General features: G+C 46.2%; 1 protein-coding gene across 2 annotated transcripts in view; it reads left to right on the top strand.

Annotated features, from left to right (window-relative positions):
• SPECC1 (sperm antigen with calponin homology and coiled-coil domains 1) overlaps positions 1-19750 on the top strand; it is a 172511-nt gene that overhangs the window by 40907 nt on the left and 111854 nt on the right. Inside the window, exon 1 of one of the 2 annotated variants that reach the window (XM_087890324.1) lies at positions 18343-18827. The exons of the other annotated variant lie outside the window; for it this stretch is intronic. Within the exon in view, the coding sequence (XP_087746450.1) occupies positions 18788-18827 (40 nt within the window). The 5' untranslated portion in view covers positions 18343-18787. Of the gene's footprint in view, positions 1-18342; positions 18828-19750 lie in introns of those variants that run through there. 2 annotated transcript variants of the gene reach the window in all.

The raw sequence follows: 19750 nt of genomic DNA, 5'->3' as shown, positions 1-19750 counted from the left end.
TTTCTTTCTTTCTTTCTTTCTTTCCTTTCTTTCTTTCTTTCCTTTCTTTCTTTCTTTCTTTCTTTCCTTTCTTTCTTTCTTTCCTTTCTTTCTTTCTTTTTCTTTCTTTCTTCTTTCTTTTCTTTCTTTCTTTCTTTCTCTCTCTCTCTCTCTCTTTCCCTCCCTACCTCCTTCCTTCCTTCCTTTTGCTTTGGAGAATAGCTTGACCCCCTTCCTCCTCTCTGGGGCAGCCCCTCCAATACTGGAAGATGCTCTCCTGTCTCCCCTGGTCCTTCTCTTCACTAGACTAGCCATGTCTTCTGTCCATCTATGGTTCATTCAGATGTCTTTCTTTCTTTCTTTTCTTTCTTTCTCTCCCTCTCTCTCTCTCTCTCTCTCTCTCTTTCTTTCCCTCCCTTCCACCTTCCTTCCCTCCCTCCCTCCCTCTCTCCTTCCTTCCTTCCTTCCTTCCTTTTGCTTTGGAAAATAGCTTGACCCCCTTCCTCCTCTCTGGGGCAGCCCCTCAAATATTGGAAGATGCTCTCCTGTCTCCCCTGGTCCTTCTCTTCACTAGACTAGCCGTGTCTTCTGTCCATCTATGGTTCATTCAGATGTCTTTCTTTCTTCCTTCCTTCCTTTCTTCCTTCCTTCCTTCCTTCCTTTCTTTCTTTCTTTCTTTCTTTCTTTCTTTCTTTCTTTCTCTCTCTCTCTCTCTCTCTCTCTCTCTCTCTCTCTCTCTCTCTTTCTTTCCCTCCCTTCCACCTTCCTTTCCTCCCTCCCTCCCTCCCTCTCTCCTTCCTTCCTTCCTTCCTTTTGCTTTGGAGAATAGCTGGATCCCCTTCCTCCTCTCTGGGGCAGCCCCTCCAATACTGGAAGATGCTCTCCTGTCTCCCCTGGTCCTTCTCTTCACTAGACTAGCCATGTCTTCTGTCCATCTATGGTTCATTCAGATGTCTTTCTTTCTTTCTTTCTTTCTTTCTTTCTTTCTTTCTTTCTTTCTTTCTTTCTTTCTTTCTTTCTTTCTTTCTTTCTTTCTTTCTTTCCTTTCTTTCTTTCTTTCCTTTCTTTCTTTCTTTTTCTTTCTTTCTTCTTTCTTTTCTTTCTTTCTTTCTTTCTCTCTCTCTCTCTCTCTTTCCCTCCCTACCTCCTTCCTTCCTTCCTTTTGCTTTGGAGAATAGCTTGACCCCCTTCCTCCTCTCTGGGGCAGCCCCTCCAATACTGGAAGATGCTCTCCTGTCTCCCCTGGTCCTTCTCTTCACTAGACTAGCCATGTCTTCTGTCCATCTATGGTTCATTCAGATGTCTTTCTTTCTTTCTTTCTTTCTTTCTTTCTTTCTTTCTTTCTTTCTTTCTTTCTTTCTTTCTTTCTTTCTTTCCTTTCTTTCTTTCTTTCCTTTCTTTCTTTCTTTTTCTTTCTTTCTTCTTTCTTTTCTTTCTTTCTTTCTTTCTCTCTCTCTCTCTCTCTTTCCCTCCCTACCTCCTTCCTTCCTTCCTTTTGCTTTGGAGAATAGCTTGACCCCCTTCCTCCTCTCTGGGGCAGCCCCTCAAATACTGGAAGATGCTCTCCTGTCTCCCCTGGTCCTTCTCTTCACTAGACCAGCCATGTCTTCTGTCCATCTATGGTTCATTCAGATGTCTTTCTTTCTTTCTTTTCTTTTCTTTCTTTCCTTTGTTTCTTTCTTTCTTTCTTTCTTTTTCTTTCTTTCTTTTTCTTTCTCTCTCTCTCTCTCTTTCTTTCCCTCCCTTCCACCTTCCTTCCCTCCCTCCCTCTCTCCCTCCCTCCTTCCTTCCTTCCTTTTGCTTTGGAAAATAGCTTGACCCCCTTCCTCCTCTCTGGGGCAGCCCCTCAAATATTGGAAGATGCTCTCCTGTCTCCCCTGGTCCTTCTCTTCACTAGACTAGCCATGTCTTCTGTCCATCTATGGTTCATTCAGATGTCTTTCTTTCTTTCTTTTCTTTCTTTCTCTCCCTCTCTCTCTCTCTCTCTCTCTCTCTTTCTTTCCCTCCCTTCCACCTTCCTTCCCTCCCTCCCTCCCTCTCTCCTTCCTTCCTTCCTTCCTTCCTTTTGCTTTGGAAAATAGCTTGACCCCCTTCCTCCTCTCTGGGGCAGCCCCTCAAATATTGGAAGATGCTCTCCTGTCTCCCCTGGTCCTTCTCTTCACTAGACTAGCCGTGTCTTCTGTCCATCTATGGTTCATTCAGATGTCTTTCTTTCTTTCTTTCTTTCTTTCTTTCTTTCTTTCTTTCTTTCTTTCTTTCTTTCTTTCTTTCTTTCTTTCTTTCTTTCTTTCTTTCTCTCTCTCTCTCTCTCTCTCTCTCTCTCTCTCTCTCTCTCTTTCTTTCCCTCCCTTCCACCTTCCTTTCCTCCCTCCCTCCCTCCCTCTCTCCTTCCTTCCTTCCTTCCTTTTGCTTTGGAGAATAGCTGGATCCCCTTCCTCCTCTCTGGGGCAGCCCCTCCAATACTGGAAGATGCTCTCCTGTCTCCCCTGGTCCTTCTCTTCACTAGACTAGCCATGTCTTCTGTCCATCTATGGTTCATTCAGATGTCTTTTTTTCTTTCTTTCTTTCTTTCTTTCTTTCTTTCTTTCTTTCTTTCTTTCTTTCCTTTCTTTCTTTCTTTCCTTTCTTTCTTTCTTTTTCTTTCTTTCTTCTTTCTTTTCTTTCTTTCTTTCTTTCTCTCTCTCTCTCTCTCTTTCCCTCCCTACCTCCTTCCTTCCTTCCTTTTGCTTTGGAGAATAGCTTGACCCCCTTCCTCCTCTCTGGGGCAGCCCCTCCAATACTGGAAGATGCTCTCCTGTCTCCCCTGGTCCTTCTCTTCACTAGACTAGCCATGTCTTCTGTCCATCTATGGTTCATTCAGATGTCTTTTTTTCTTTCTTTCTTTCTTTCTTTCTTTCTTTCTTTCTTTCTTTCTTTCTTTCTTTCTTTCTTTCTTTCTCTCTCTCTCTCTCTCTCTCTCTCTCTCTCTTTCTTTCCCTCCCTTCCACCTTCCTTCCCTCCCTCCCTCCCTCTCTCCTTCCTTCCTTCCTTCCTTTTGCTTTGGAAAATAGCTCGGCCCCTTCCTCCTCTCTGGGGCAGCCCCTCAAATACTGGAAGATGCTCTCCTGTCTCCCCTGGTCCTTCTCTTCACTAGACTAGCCATGTCTTCTGTCCATCTATGGTTCATTCAGATGTCTTTCTTTCTTTCTTTCTTTCTTTCTTTCTTTCTTTCTTTCTTTCTTTCTTTCTTTCTTTCTTTCTTTCTTTCTTTCTCTCTCTCTCTCTCTCTCTCTCTCTCTCTCTCTTTCTTTCCCTCCCTTCCACCTTCCTTTCCTCCCTCCCTCCCTCCCTCTCTCCTTCCTTCCTTCCTTCCTTTTGCTTTGGAGAATAGCTGGATCCCCTTCCTCCTCTCTGGGGCAGCCCCTCCAATACTGGAAGATGCTCTCCTGTCTCCCCTGGTCCTTCTCTTCACTAGACTAGCCAGGTCCAGTTCCTGCAACCGTTCTTCTTCATATGTTTGAGCCTCCAGTCCCCTCATCATCCTGGTTGCTCTTCTCTGCACTCTTTCCAGAGTCTCAACCTCTTTTTTTATAGTGTGGGGACCACGTGGCTTTGCTTGCTCCTGAGTAGGCAGTGGGGCAGGCACATGCGTGTAAATGTTCCATAAAAAGGAACAAGAAAAAGCTTTATTCCATGTAGCATCAGTCTTGTGAACACTCAAGTTTCCTTTTTTGTGATGTATTCAAAATGTGACAGGGATTTTTTTTTAATTTGATTTATATGCCGCCCTTCTCCGGAGACTCAGGGCGGCTTACAATGTGCTCAGCAATAGCCTTCATCCTTTTGTGTATATTTATACAAAGTCAGCTTATTGCCCCCACAAACTGGGTCCTCATTTTACCCGCCTTAGAAAGGATGGAAGGCTGAGTCGACCTTGAGCCTGGTGAGATTCGAACTTGCAGTAATTGCAGTCAGCTGGTGTTAATCACAATGCTTTAGTCCACTGTACTACAGGCTCTTTTTGTGTGTGTGTGTGTGTGTGTGTGTGTGTGTATACAGGGAGTTTTTGACTTACAACAGTTCATTTAGGCACCATTCAAAGTTACAGTACTGAAAATGTGGCTTATATGACCAATGTTTCACACTTGTGACCAGTGCAGAAGCCCTGTGGTTACCTGATTTACAGTCATTTGCTTGACAACTGACTCACATTTATGACGGTTGCAGTGTCCCAGGATCATGTGATCCCCTTTTGTGACCTTGTGACTATCCATGTGTGACCTTGTGATGACACGGGGGTGGGGGGAGCCAAAGGAAGTGGGTAAGAGGCTTTTTCCTCTTTCTCAAAGCACCAGATCCGGGGTTTTCCCCCCATCAAGAGGAGTGGGAGGAAGTGGAGAACAGATTAAAGAAATCATCCCTTGCACATCATTGGCTTGTGGAACTCCTGGCCACAAGATTTATTGAGGGGACACATATATTGGGGGATATAGTACCGGTACTCATCAAAGAATGCATTTTATCGGAGGATTGCTTTAGACCGATGTTCTTCAACCTTCGCCACTTTAAGAGGTGTGGACTTCAACTCCCAGAATTCCTCAACTGGCTTTGAATTCTGGGAGTTGAAGTCCACAGCTCTTAAAGTGAAATGCTGCTTTAAACAAACTGGGCTGTCATTATCTACATCCCCACTAGATGGCAGCAAAAGGTAACAAAACCCTAACCCTTAGCTGCCCCCTAGAGACCACCGGAGGTTCTGCAGCCCAGATCTGGTAGTCTTGTTTGCTGCTCTCTGCCTTTTCTTTTCATAGGCAGGATTTAACAGGTAGTCCTCGATTTACGGCCACAATGGGGACGCCAATTTCCATTCCTAAGCAAGGCAGTTGTTAAGCGAGTCACACCTGATTTAATTTTAATTTTAATTTAATTTAATTTAATAAACAGAGTTGGAAGGGACCTTGGAGGTCTTCTAGTCCAACCCCCTGATTGGACCACCTTTTTTGCCATGGTGGTTAAATGAATCACGGCAGCTGTTAAGTGAATCATACGGTCATTAAGTGAATCCGGCTCCAGCCCCCTTCCCCCGAGAACCGGCTGGGAAGGTTGCACATGTGGATCGCATGACCCCGTGACCCTGCAGCCCTCTTTGTCGTTCGCGCAAGCGGCTGGTTTTGATCCTGTGACTGTGAGGAATGCGGCGACGGTCGTAAGTGCGAGGACTGATCGTCAGTCACCTTTTTCGATGTAGTTGTAACTTGGAACAGAAATTGTACAGAAATGGTGTAGGGTCTCCTGCTTGGGAGGGGGGGTTGGACTAGATGACCTACAGGATCCCTTCCAACTATGTTAAACTAATCTAATCTGAACTGCTTGTATTGTTAACAATTTTACCCCACTTTGGCCACCAGGGGGCAGCAACAGGCAGGAAATGCAATTTGCAAACTGCTTTCTAGGGAAAACTTCCAATTTTTTGAAAACTTCCAAGAGGTGGAAAAACCTGCAAGTTTCCATCCCCACAACACACAAACACACACACACACACCTGCCTGTGCGCCCCTGGCAGTTTTTCACCACCAGAAATTTTCCCAGAATCCCTTGGGGCTCACCTATAAAATACAGATAGTCCTCAACTTAACAACCAGTTCATTTAGCGACTGCTTAAGAGTTACGACGGCACTGAAAAAAAGGGGCTTACGACCGCTTTTCACAGTTACGACTTTTGCATGGTCGCGGGATCAAAATTCAGACGGCTTGGCCGCTGACTCGCATTTATGACGGTCGCAGCGTTCCCCGGGGGGAGGGTCACGCCATCTCCTTTTTTGCGACCTTCTGGCAAGCAAAGTCATTATGGGGGAAGCCAGATTCAGTTAACGACCGTTGTATTAACAGAACAACTGCAGCGATTCACTTAACAGCCATGGCAAGAAACGTCATAAGATGGGGCCAAACTCACTTAACAAACGTCTCGCTTGGCGACATTTAGGAATTTTGGGCTCTATTGTGGTCATAAATTGAGGACTACCTAGTCAGGGGTAGGTGGGTTATTGACTTATCCCAGTGAAAGGTTTTGATCGGATTTCCATGTTCTCCCTGGTTTGGGACCCTCCTCATTTTTAAAATAAAAGGCAGGCCCTGCCCAAAGTCTTCAGTTCCAGTTTAATTAGTTTAAAATGGGAAGCCCACCCCCATTAAGCCCCCTCTCCAAAGCCCCAAAAGTCCCTTTGAAGAATAGCCGGGGAGGGGATCCGGTTCCCCAAAGGTCGGGGGTCTCAAGCTGGATCTGTTTCTTGCAATCTGTCACATCAAAGGAAACCGGCCAGGTTGCTGGGCTGGGGGGGGGGGGGGGCTCAGCCAGACTGCTCCCCCCCACCGCCAATCTTCCTTGATGAGTTCCAGGCTGTGGGGAGGGGGCTGAGGCTGGGTTGGGGTCCCTAGCGATGCACAAGGAGTCATAAATTAGGAACTGTTTCCTTTCTTCCCCTGCATCGGGGGGGTCCTTCTTTTTTGGGGGGGGTCAAGGGAGAGCACGGAAATGCCAGAGGGACATTCCTGAGTTTTTGGATTCCAGATGTGGAGCTCCTTTTCGCCTGTTTCGGGTCCCCCCTCCTCCTCATTTGGGGTGGTCCCCAGCTCCGGAGCTCTGGCAGAGGGTAGGCAGCCTTTTGCTGCCTCTGGAATTGTGGCTGGGGGTTTCCGCCTTTGATATTGGGGCTGGGGGCGTGCTGCCTCTGAAATTGAGTCTGGGGGCTGCTACAGCTGAAATTGAGGCTGGGGGGTTGCTGTCTCTGAAATTGAGGCTGGGGGTTGCTGTCTCTGAAATTGAGGCTGGGGGTTGCTGTCTCTGAAATTGAGGATGGGGGTTCTGGTCTCTGAAATTGAGGATGGGGGCTGCTGTCTCTGAAATTGAGGATGGGGGTTCTGGTCTCTGAAATTGAGGATGGGGGTTGCCGTCTCTGAAATTGAGGCTGGGGGTTCCAGTCTCTGAAATTGAGGCTGGGGATCGCTGTCTCTGAAATTGAGGCTGGGGATGGCCATTTCTGAAATTGAGGCTGGGGGTTCCAGTCTCTGAAATTGAGGCTGGGGGCTGCTGTCTCTGAAATTGAGGCTGGGGGTTCGGGTCTCTGAAATTGAGGCTGGGGGTTGCTGCCTCTGAAATTGAGGCTGGGGGTTCCAGTCTCTGAAATTGAGGCTGGGGGTTCCAGTCTCTGAAATTGAGGCTGGGGGTTCCAGTCTCTGAAATTGAGGGTAGGGGTTCCAGTCTCTGAAATTGAGGCTGGGGGCTGCTACAGCTGAAATTGAGTTGGGGGTTTCTAGCTCTGAAATTGAGGCTGGGGGTTCCTGCTTCTGAAATTGAGGCTGGGGGTTGCTGCCTTTGAAATTGAGGCTGGGGGCTGCTACAGCTGAAATTGAGTTGGGGGTTTCTAACTCTGAAATTGAGGCTGGGGGTTCCTGTTTCTGAAATTGAGGCTAGAGGCTGCTGTCTCCGAAATTGAGGCTGGGGATGGCCACTTCTGAAATTGAGGCTGGGGGTTCCAGTCTCTGAAATTGAGGCTGGGGGTTGCTGCCTCTGAAATTGAGGCTGGGGGCTGCTACAGCTGAAATTGAGTTGGGGGTTTCTAACTCTGAAATTGAGGCTGGGGGTTCCCATCTCTGAAATTGAGGCCGAGGATTTCTAACTCTGAAATTGAGGCTGGGGGTTTCTAACTGAAATTGAGACTGCCTGAATTTTGATCACCTGACTGCAGAGATGCTGTCGTAAGTGCGAGGACTGGTTGCAACCAGTCACTTTTATCAGTGCTGTTGTAACTTCAAACCGTTGCTTGAACGAGGGGTTGCAAGTCCACCTGTAAACCAGGATTTTCTTGGTTTACAACAGGGGTCTCCCACCTTGGCAACTTTACGACGGGTGGACTTCAAGTCCCAGAATTCCTCAGCCAGCTTCGCGAATCGCCCGGAATCCTGCATCCAGTTTTGGTCCCCGTTAGAGAAAAGAAGGACTTGGGGGGGCGGGGGGGCATGATAGCATCTTCCAATATTTGAGGGGCTGCCCCAAAGAAGAGTTGGGGGTCAAGTTATTTTCCAAAGCACCTGAAGGCAGGAGAAGAAGCAACAGGTGGAAACTAATGAAGGAGAGAAGCAACCTGGAATTAAGGAGAAATTTCCTGACAGTGAGGACAATTAACCAGTGGAACTGCTTGCCACCAGAAGTTGTGGGTGCTTCATCACTGGAGGTTTTTTAAGAAGAGACTGGACAAGTCACTTGTCTGAAATGGGATAGGTTCTCCTGTTTGAGCAGGGGGCTGGACTAGAAGACCTCCAAGGTCCCTTCCAGCTTCTATTCTATTCTATTCTATTCTATTCTATTCTATTCTATTCTATTCTATTCTATTCTATTCTATTCATTTCTGCTGCGCCACCAGAGCTCTGGTGGCGCAGCAGACTAAAGCACTGTTATTAACACTGTTGTTAACACCAGCTGCCTGCAATTACTGTAAATTCGAATCTCACCAGGCTCATGGTAGACTTAGCCTTCCATCCTTTCTAAGGTCGGTGAAATGAGGACCCAGTTTGTGGGGGCAATAAGCTGACTTTGTATAAATATACAAAAGGATGAAGGCTATTGCTTAGCGCATTGTGAGCCGCCCTGAGTCTCCGGAGAAGGGCGGCATATAAATCAAATTAAAAAAAAAATCAAATTCTATTCTATTTTCCATTCCATTCCATTCTATTTTTTCTATTCTATTCCTCATTTCATTTCATTTCATTTCAAATTCTATTCTATTCTATTCTATTCTATTCATTTCAAATTCTATTCTTCTCTTCTCTTCTACATTTCATTTCATTTCAAATTCTATTCTATACTATTTTTATTTTTATTTTTATTTTTATTTGATTTATATGCCGCCCTTCTCCGGAGACTCAGGGCGGCTTACAATGCGCTAAGCAATATTTTCCATTCCATTCCATTCCATTCTATTTTTTCTATTCTATTCCTCATTTCATTTCATTTCATTTCATTTATTTTCTTTTCAAATTCTATTCTATTCTATTCTGTTCTGTTCTATTCTAATTCTATTCTATTCTATTCTATTCTATCCTATCCTATCCTATCCTATCCTATCCTATCCTTTCCTTTCCATTCCTTTTCTTTCCTTTCCTTTCCTTTCCTTTCCTTTCCTTTCCTTTCCTTTCCTTTTCTTTTCTTTTCTTTTCTTTTTATTTCATTTCATTTTCCATTCCATTCCCAGGAACGGTTGCAGGAACTGGGTATGGCCAGTCTAGAGAAAAGGACTAGGGGAGACACGATAGCATCTCCCAATATTTAAGGGGCTGCCACAAAGAAGAGTGGGGGGGGGTTTCCCACCTATTCTCCAGAGCACCAGAGGGCAGGAGAAGAAGCAACAACAACGGATGGACACTAATCAAACGTAGAAATAAGGAGGAATTTCCTGGCAATTAGAACAATGAAGCAGTGGAACAGCTTGCCACCAGAAGTTGTGGATGCTCTGCTGCACCACAGGAGGTTCCTAAGAAAATATTGGCCCGCCATTTGTCTGAAATGGTGTAGGGTCTCTCCTGCTTGAGCAGGGGGTTGGACTAGATGACCTCCAAGGTCCCTTCCAGGCTCTGTTCCAATTGAAATTACAAGGCCAGCTGATGCTGTTCACCAGAACGACAGACCCGTAAAGCAATAGCAATAGCCCAAAATCTATAATATAGAGCTGTTTCCGCAGACCCAGACAAAAAAAAAAACCCAAAACAGACTAATTATTCCTTTCAGCCCCCGCCAAAGTGCAAATTTCCCCTTTTCTTCCTTTGCAAAACGTGTAATCTGCCAGTCTAAACAATTTTTGTTTTCTCGCCAAGCGGATCGGCCCAAAGGAACAAAAACAACGATTGCCGTTTTATTTTTGGCAGCGAGAAGGACAGCGTCTCGCGCCACTAATAAAAATAAAAAATAAAAACGACAGAATGACAGGGGCGGGGAAAGAAAAAAACTTCCTTACGCACACGCCATCAGAGTCGAGCTAGAAGGGACCCTGGAGGTCTTCTAGTCCAACCCACTCCAGCCCACCCGTTCCCCCCCCCCAGAGATCCTACCCTAGACGATTCAGACAAATGGCGGCCCAGTCTCTTCTCCAGAACCCTTTTATGTCTTAGCGCAATTTATTTATGGAAGGAATAAGACACATCTGCACAACTGTCACAGCCTTAGTTTTATTTTAATCATTTAATTATGATTTAATTATATTATTATTATTGAAATTGTAATCTTTTTCACATGAAAGCTGCTTTAAGGGTCTATACAGGTAGCCCTTGGCAGTTTGTAAGCGTGAAAAACGGTGATGATCACTTTTTTTCAGTGCTGTCATAGCTTCGCACCGTCACTAAATGAAAGGTTGTTAAGTCGAGGATTGCTTGTAAACGCAGGAAATATCTGGGGCTCCCCTTTTGCAGGATGTGATTGTGCAAAGCAACTAAACACAAGGACAGTTTATTTCCTCCCCCCCCCATGCAATCCCTCTGCTGAAAAACTCATTCCCACACCACCATCAAACTATTTAGTAAGGCTGGATTACTATTATTTTTCTCATCCTTCCCATTACCTATCCCCTCTTCTATTTATGAATATAACTTTGTGGCTTGCATCTTTACGATTTATGTTGTTTTATTTAGTTTCCTAGAATTATTTATGTTGATGGCTTATCCTAGTATCCTGTGGCTATCACGAAGCGTTGTATCTTATGATTTATGATGAATGTATTTTTATGAGGACTAGGATCGTGACTTATAGCTTTCTGTATATCTTTTATGTACACTGAGAGCTTATGCACCAAAAGTCAAATTCTTTGTGTGTCCAATCACACTAGGCCAATAAAGAATTCTACTCTACTCTATTCTATTATTCTATTCTATTCTATTCTATTCTATTCTATTCTATTCTATTCTATTCTATTCCATTCCATTCCATTCTATTCCATTCTATTCCATTCTATTCTTCATTCTTCTATTCCTATTCTATTCTATTTCTTCTATTCTATTCTACTCTATTCTATTCTATTCTTCTATTCTATTCTATTCTATTCCTATGCTTATTCTATTCTATTCTAATTCTTCTATTCTATTCTACTCTACTCTGTTCTATTATTCTATTCTATTCTATTCTATTCTATTCTATTCTATTCTATTCTATTCTATTCTATTCTATTCTATTCTATTCTATTCCATTCCATTCCATTCTATTCCATTCTATTCCATTCTATTCTTCATTCTTCTATTCCTATTCTATTCTATTTCTTCTATTCTATTCTACTCTATTCTATTCTATTCTTCTATTCTATTCTATTCTATTCCTATGCTTATTCTATTCTATTCTAATTCTTCTATTCTATTCTACTCTACTCTGTTCTATTATTCTATTCTATTTTATTCTATTCTATTCTATTCTATTCTATTCTATTCTATTCTATTCTATTCTATTCTTCCATTCTATTTTATTCTTCTATTCTATTCTACTCTACTCTATTCTACTCTACTCAATTCTATTCTTCTATTTTATTCTATTCCTATGCTTATTCTATTCTATTCTAATTCTTCTATTCTATTCTATTCTACTCTACTCTATTCTATTCTTCTATTCTATTCCTATGCTTATTCTATTCTATTCTAATTCTTCTATTCTATTCTATTCTATTCTATTCTATTCTATTCCTATGCTTATTCTATTCTATTCTAATTCTTCTATTCTATTCTACTCTACTCTGTTCTATTATTCTATTCTATTCTATTCTATTCTATTCTATTCTATTCTATTCTATTCTATTCTATTCTATTCTATTCTATTTTATTCTTCCATTCTATTTTATTCTTCTATTCTATTCTACTCTACTCTATTCTACTCTACTCAATTCTATTCTTCTATTTTATTCTATTCCTATGCTTATTCTATTCTATTCTAATTCTTCTATTCTATTCTATTCTACTCTACTCTATTCTATTCTTCTATTCTATTCCTATGCTTATTCTATTCTATTCTAATTCTTCTATTCTATTCTATTCTATTCTATTCTATTCTATTCTATTCCTATGCTTATTCTATTCTATTCTAATTCTTCTATTCTATTCTACTCTACTCTGTTCTATTATTCTATTCTATTCTATTCTATTCTATTCTATTTTATTCTTCCATTCTATTTTATTCTTCTATTCTATTCTACTCTACTCTATTCTACTCTACTCAATTCTATTCTTCTATTTTATTCTATTCCTATGCTTATTCTATTCTATTCTAATTCTTCTATTCTATTCTATTCTACTCTACTCTATTCTATTCTTCTATTCTATTCCTATGCTTATTCTATTCTATTCTATTCTATTCTATTCTATTCTTCTATTCTATTCTATTCTATTCTCTTCTAATTGATATTTCTATTCTATATTCTTCTGTTCTATTCTATTCTAATTTTTTTATTCTTATTTTATTCTAATTCTAATTCTATTATTCTATTCTGCACATGCAGAAAAACGACAACTTCCTGAGAGGGTTGTGAGAATTTGGCTTTTGGCACTGAGATGGGGGTGGGGTGGGGTTGGACTAGATGACCCCCCGAGGGCCCTTCTAACACCGCTCCCATCAATCGAGCGCTCGTTATGTTATTATGCTCCTAATTACAGGGATGCTAACCACCCTGTAAATACGGAATAATGGGAAACGAGGGCTCTCCCACTAAAATACGGACGGGAGGGTTGTTGGTTTTTCTACGCACCCCGTTCCCCTTCTGGAGGGCAGGGAAGTTTTTAAGCTGGATGGGAGTTGTGTTGCACTCAACACAATCGGGAGTCGAGGGGGAAAAACGTTGTCGCCGCTGCATTCTCAGCATGGGCTAAGCCTGTTCCGTTCGTAGCCTCTGGAAGGGTTGGGAAGAATGCAAATCCAACCAGCCAGTCAGCATTCTGAAATTGGGGCAAAACCAAGAAAAAAAAAACACATCTTTATTCAGGACGTTTTATAGATTCGGTTAAAATGTGAACGGTCCAGCCTGGCCTGGTTCCCCACCCTTGATTTCTGGCTTTAGGCTGGCCGTGTTGTAAAGCCTTAGTAAGGCCACACCTAGAGTACTGCATCCAGTTTTAGTCTCCACACTAAAAAAGAGGTGGAGACTCTGGAAAGAGTGCAGAGAAGAGCAACCAGGATGATGAAGGGACTGGAGACTAAAACATAGGATGGACGGTTGCAGGAACTGGGCATGGCTGGTCTAGTGAAGAGAAGGACCAGGGGAGACAGGAGAGCATCTTCCAATATTGGAGGGGCTGCCACAGAGAGGAGGAAGGGGGTCAAGCTATTCTCCAAAGCAAAAGGAAGGAAGGAAGGAAGGAAGGAAGGAGGGAGGGAGGGAGGGAGGGAAGGAAGGTGGAAGGGAGGGAAAGAGAGAGAGAGAGAGAAAGAAAGAAAGAAAGAAAGAAAGAAAGAAAGAAAGAAAGAAAGAAAGAAAGAAAGAAAGAAAGAAAGAAAGAAAGATGAACCATAGGTGGACAGAAGACATGGCTAGTCTAGTGAAGAGAAGGACCAGGGGAGACAGGAGAGCATCTTCCAATATTGGAGGGGCTGCCACAGAGAGGAGGAAGGGGGTCAAGCTATTTTCCAAAGCAAAAGGAAGGAAGGAAGGAAGGAAGGAAGGAGGGAGGGAGGGAGGGAGGGAAGGAAGGTGGAAGGGAGGGAAAGAGAGAGAGAGAGAGAAAGAAAGAAAGAAAGAAAGAAAGAAAGAAAGAAAGAAAGAAAGAAAGAAAGAAAGAAAGAAAGAAAGAAAGAAAGAAAGATGAACCATAGGTGGACAGAAGACATGGCTAGTCTAGTGAAGAGAAGGACCAGGGGAGACAGGAGAGCATCTTCCAATATTGGAGGGGCTGCCACAGAGAGGAGGAAGGGGGTCAAGCTATTCTCCAAAGCAAAAGGAAGGAAGGAAGGAAGGAAGGAGGGAGGGAGGGAGGGAGGGAAGGAAGGTGGAAGGGAGGGAAAGAGAGAGAGAGAGAGAGAGAAAGAAAGAAAGAAAGAAAGAAAGAAAGAAAGAAAGAAAGAAAGAAAGAAAGAAAGATGAACCATAGGTGGACAGAAGACATGGCTAGTCTAGTGAAGAGAAGGACCAGGGGAGACAGGAGAGCATCTTCCAATATTGGAGGGGCTGCCACAGAGAGGAGGAAGGGGGTCAAGCTATTTTCCAAAGCAAAAGGAAGGAAGGAAGGAAGGAAGGAAGGAGGAAGGGAGGGAGGGAAGGAAGGTGGAAGGGAGGGAAAGAAAGAGAGAGAGAGAGAGAAAGAAAGGAAAGAAAGAAAAGAAAAGAAAGAAAGAAAGAAAGAAAGAAAGAAAGAAAGAAAGAAAGAAAGAAAGAAAGAAAGAAAGAAAGAAAAGAGACATCTGAATGAACCATAGATGGACAGAAGACATGGCTGGTCTAGTGAAGAGAAGGACCAGGGGAGACAGGAGAGCATCTTCCAATATTTGAGGGAGGGGCTGCCCCAGAGAGGAGGAAGGGGGTCAAGCTGTTTTCCAAAGCAAAAGGAAGGAAGGGAGGGAGGGAGGGAGGGAGGGAGGGAGGGAAGGTGGAAGGGAGGGAAAGAAAGAGAGAGAGAGAGAGAGAAAGAAAGAAAGAAAGAAAGAAAAAAAGAAAAGAAAAGAAAAGAAAAGAAAAGAAAAGAAAAGAAAGAAAGAAAGACATCTGAATGAACCATAGATGGACAGAAGACATGTCTAGTCTGGTGAAGAGAAGGACCAGGGGAGACAGGAGAGCATCTTCCAATATTTGAGGGGCTGCCCCAGAGAGGAGGAAGGGGGTCCAGCTATTCTCCAAAGCAAAAGGAAGGAAGGAAGGAGGGAAAGAGAGAGAGAGAAAGAAAGAAAGAAAGAAAGAAAGAAAGAAAGGAAGGAAGGTGGAAAGGAGGGAAAGAGAGAGAGAGAGAGAGAAAGAAAAGAAAGAAAGAAAGAAAGAAAGAAAGAAAGAAAAAGAAAGAAAGAAAGAAAGAAAGAAAGACATCTGAATGAACCATAGATGGACAGAAGACATGGCTGGTCTGGTGAAGAGAAGGACCAGGGGAGACAGGAGAGCATCTTCCAGTATTTGAGGGAGGGGCTGCCCCAGAGAGGAGGAAGGGGGTCAAGCTATTCTCCAAGGCCCCTGAAGGCCAAACAAGGAACAATGGATGGAAACTGACCAAGGAGAGATTCAACCTAGAAATAAGAAGAAATTTTCTGACAGTGAGAACAATCAACCCATGGAACAGAAGTTGCCTTCGGAAGTTGTGGGAGCTTCATCCCTGGAAGCTTTCGAGAAGAGACTGGACTGCCCTCGGTCAGAAATGGTGCAGGGTCTCCTTCTTGGGCGGGGGGTTGGACTAGATGACCTCCAAGGTGCCTTCCAACCCTTAATCTGTGATACCAGAGGTGTTGGGAGCATGCCTTGGTTGCTGCCGTGATTTTTGAGAAAAATTGGAATTTTTGGGTGGTGGGTGGTGGAAGAATTGAGATGGCTGTCCCAGCTGCCTGTCATCAGAGTGGAACAATATGAATACAGGCAGTCCCTACATACAACAAGTTCGTTTAGTGACCATTCAAAGTTACAGCAGCACTGGAAAAAAGTGATTTATGTCCGTTTTTCAAATTTCCAATCTTGGTAGCATCCTGATGATCCCGTGATCATAAATTCGGACGCTTGGCAACTGGCTTGTATTTATGACGGTCGTAGTGTCCCGGGGTCACGTGATCCCCTTCTGACAAAGCAAAGTCAATGGGGGAAAACCAGATTCACTTAACGACCATGTGACTAATTTAACAACTACAGTGTCAATGAGGGAGCCAGAGACTTAAGAACCTTGTCACTAAATAACTGTAGCAATTCACTTAACAGTAGGAAAAAAAGGTCGTAAAATGGGACAAAATTCACTTAACTGTCTCGCTTAGCAACAGAAATTTGGGGCTCAATTATAGTCGTAAGTCGAGTACTATCTATATGTGGAAAACAGGAGGCGAGAAAAGCATTCTCCACTTTCTCATTTGCCCTTCCTTCCTCCCTCGTTTCTTCTTTCCTTCATTTTTTCCTAACTTTTTCCCTTTCCCATTTTGCTTCCATTCTTTTCATCTTTTTCCTTCCTTTCTTTCCTCCCTCCCTTTTTTTCATTTTCCCATTTTCCTTCTTTCTCATCTTTTCCCTTTTCCTTCCTTCATCCCTCCCTTCCATTCTCCCTCCCTCCCTTTTTCCTTTTCCCATTTTCCTTCGTTTTTCCCTTTTCCTTCCTCCCTCTCCTTCCTCTCCATTCTTCCTTCTTCCCTCCCTCCCTCCCTTTTCCCTTCCTCCCTTTTTCCTTTTCCCATTTTCCTTCCTTCTCATCTTTTCCCTTTTCCTTCCGTCATCTCTCCCTTCCATTTTCCCTCCTCCCTCCCTTTTTCCTTTTCCCATTTTCCTTCCTTCATCTTTTTCCCTTTTCCTTCCTCCCTCTCCTTCCTCTCCATTCTTCCTTCTTCCCTCCCTCTTTCTCTCCCTTTTCCCTTCCTCCCTTTTCCCATTTTCCTTCCTCCCTCTCTCCTTACTCTCCATTCTTCCTTCTTCCCTCCCTCCCTTTTTCCTTTTCCCATTTTCCTTCCTTCTCATCTTTTTCCCTTCCTCCTTCTCTTCTTCCTCTCCTCCTTCTTCCTTCCCTCCAGCTAAATTGCTAGCAGGATGCTGTTTTCATAATTTTAAATAATTTCCTGTAATTTTCTCCCACCCTCCTCCTGTCCTGGTGGGGGGAGGACCCACCATGGGGGGGGGGCTGCTCTATCACGCTCCCCAGCAACACGAGTCCAAGGTCAACAGTCACAGAGTTGAAATTATATGTTGTGTGTTGTTCGCCTCCCTCACAAAAGCCGAGATTAAAATATCCATTGATTTAAAATATTTATTTTTTTAAAAAAACCATCCGGCACAAAAACGTGTGGCGCTATGTGTCAAGAAACATCAAATGATGACCAAAAAAATGAGATGCAGGTAGGCCTGTAGTTACGACGGTCCGTTTAGTGACTGTGGCACTGGAAAAAAGTGACTTGTGACGTTTTTCACCCTTACGACCGTTGCATCATCCCCATGTCCGGAATGGGGTGTGTGTGTGTGTATAGATAGATAAGATAGATAGATAGATAGATAGATAGATAGATAGATAGATAGATAGATAGATAGATAGATAGATAGATAGTATCCTGCTTGAACAGGGGGTTGGACTAGATGACCTCCAAGGTCCCTTCCAGCTCTATTCTGATTCTGAATCAGCAAAGGGAAGAATGTAGGCTTCCCCACAGCTGTCCACCCACAATTGTGCCTGGCTAGCATGCCCCAACGTTGCCAGCTGTGGAGGGTGCCAGTCTTTGTCACCCCAACTTTAGAAAGGCAGCCAAGTCCTTGTGGGTGGGGTGGGGCGGGGGGCTGCTGGCTGGGAGATTCCTGTTCTGCAATTTTGAGCCCTCCTTCCCCCACTCCCCTTCCCTCTCTCCCTTCCCCATCTGCACCCTTGTCCCCCACAAAGTCTTCTGCCCCCCCCCAAAAACCCTGAATTCCCCCTTCTTCTCTCCCTTCCCCATATGCAGCCTTGCCCTCCAGGGAGAGCCGGGCACCCCCTGTGCCCCTTCTCTGCCCCCAGGTGGAGCCCTGCTACCCCTAGGCTCCTTTTCCCCCGCCCCCCGTTCCCCATCTGCACTCTTTCCCCCCCCCCAGGGAAAGCCATACACCCCCAATTGTGCCCCCAATTCCCTCTTCCCCGCTCAAGGAGGCCCCTGCCCCATTGCCCCTCCCAGACCCTTCTCCCCCCCTCCTCCTCCCTGTTCTGTAACTTTGCTCCCCCACAAGAAGGGTCCTGGCCCTCTGTGGCCCCCTCCTCCTCCTCTTCCTCCCCCCCTCCTGCAACCTTTCCAACCCCCACCCCCAGGAATAGTCCTGCACCCCTCCCCCTCCCCCCTCTTCCTAGTTGCCCCCCTAGAAACAGCCCTGTCCCCCCTTCTTCCTCCCCCTCCTTCCTCCCCCTTCCAGTTGCCCCCTCCCCAGGAAAAGCCCAGCCTCTTCCCCCACCCTCCTCCTCTTCCTCCTCCCCCTCCCTCCCCTTCCCCTTCTAGTTGCCCCCCTCTCTGGGAAAAGACCAGCCTCTCCCCTCCCTCCTCCTCTTCCTCCCCCCCTCCTGCCAACCCCCACCCCCAGGAACAGCCCTGCCCCCCTCCCTCCCCCTCCTCTTCCTAGTTGCCCCCCTAGAAGCAGCCCTGTCCCCCCCTTCCTCCTCCCCCCTCCTAGTGGCCCCCTCCCCTCCCCAGGAAAAGCCCAGTCTCTCACCCCCCCTCCCCCTCCTTCCTCCTCTTCCTCCCCCCCTCCTGCCAACCCCCACCCCCAGGAACAGCCCTGCCCCCCTCCCCCCTCCCTCCCCCTCCTCTTCCTAGTTGCCCCCCTAGAAACAGCCCTGGCCCCCCTTCTAGTTGCCCCCTCCCCTCCCCAGGAAAAGCCCAGTCTCTCCCCCCCCTCCTCCTCTTCCTCCTCTCCCTCCCTCCCCCCCCTCCCCTCCGCTGGCCCTGCAGTAACGGCGGCCGCCTGTGCGGGGCTTCTCCCGGCCGGCTCTTTTCTCCCTTCGGCCGCTGGGACGGCCATGCCCGGCCTCTCCTCCTCCTCCTCCTCCTCCTCCTCCTCGGGCCGGCCCAGGCTGGGCAGGGCTCCGCGGAGCCGCCTTGAAAGAGCCCCGAGCTTCCCCAGCCAGCCAGCCAGCCTCCCTCCTCTTCCTCCCCGCCGCAGCCCCGAGGATGAGCAGGCGGCCGTAGAGCGGGCTCGAGATGGGCAACCAGCCGGCCAGACCCGAGGAGCCCGAGCCAGGTGGGCCAGGGGGGGGTTGGGGGGGGGCTTGGGGGAGACGACCCTCTGCGGGGCTCGGCACAGGTGTGGGCGAGGGAGGGGGGCTCAGGAAGGGGGAGAGGGGGTCCCCCAACCCCAGCTTCTTCTTGGGGAGGGTCTGTGGATTGCCCTTCCTTCTCTGCCCCCCCACCCCCCACTGCCCTGCAGGACCCCCCCCCCCAAACCTACTGCAAAGTTGCAGTAGACAATGGGAGGGTGGGGAGGGGGCTTTCTGTCTGGAGGGCAGAAGGGGGAGGAGGGGGGGTCTTTGTAGGCCAGCGGTGGGGCTGGGAGGAGGGGGCGTGCATGGGAAAGGCCGCCTTCTGGGAGTGGGGGGGGCATGGGGTCCTCCACTTTGGCAGTGCCCGCCTGGGGTCCGAAAGAGTCCCTGGCTTCCTGGGGTGTGGGGGACCCTGAAAGAGCCCACCCACCCCCAGGGAAGATGGGGCAGCAGAGGGGGGGGTGTCTGGGGTGGCAAGCAAGACCCTCCGGCTTCAGGAGGAGGCCGGGCAGGGGGGCAGCCAAGTTCACTTGCAAGGGGCCGTTGGCAGAGCAAAGGTGCCTCAGTTTCCCTCCGCTCAGATACAGCACCAGGATATTTGGGGGTGGGGGGTGCCTTGGGATCAGGGCCTTTTGTGGGGGGCAGCTCTGGATTTTGGGGTGCAAGATGCTTCTCTTTCCTTGGGGAAACCGGTGGGGCGGGAGTGTTCTGCTTTTTGAGGAGGGGTCAGGCCTTAGGAGCCCATGTCTTCTTTTGTGAGGACTTTCCCCCCCCCCCCAAATTTCCCACCTCCTGCTTTTCCCACCGCTTTATTGTCTTCCTGGAAGGGCATCAGCATACTAAGCAGCTTGAGGAAGGTCGGGATGGGGAAAGAAAGAAAGAGAGAGAGAGAGAGAGAGAGAAA

The sequence above is a fragment of the Pantherophis guttatus genome, chromosome 1 (genome assembly GCF_059756535.1).
Source record: "Pantherophis guttatus breed Tessera chromosome 1, ASM5975653v1, whole genome shotgun sequence".
Classification (NCBI taxonomy): domain Eukaryota; kingdom Metazoa; phylum Chordata; class Lepidosauria; order Squamata; family Colubridae; genus Pantherophis; species Pantherophis guttatus.
This window is presented reverse-complemented; position numbering and strand designations above follow the sequence as displayed.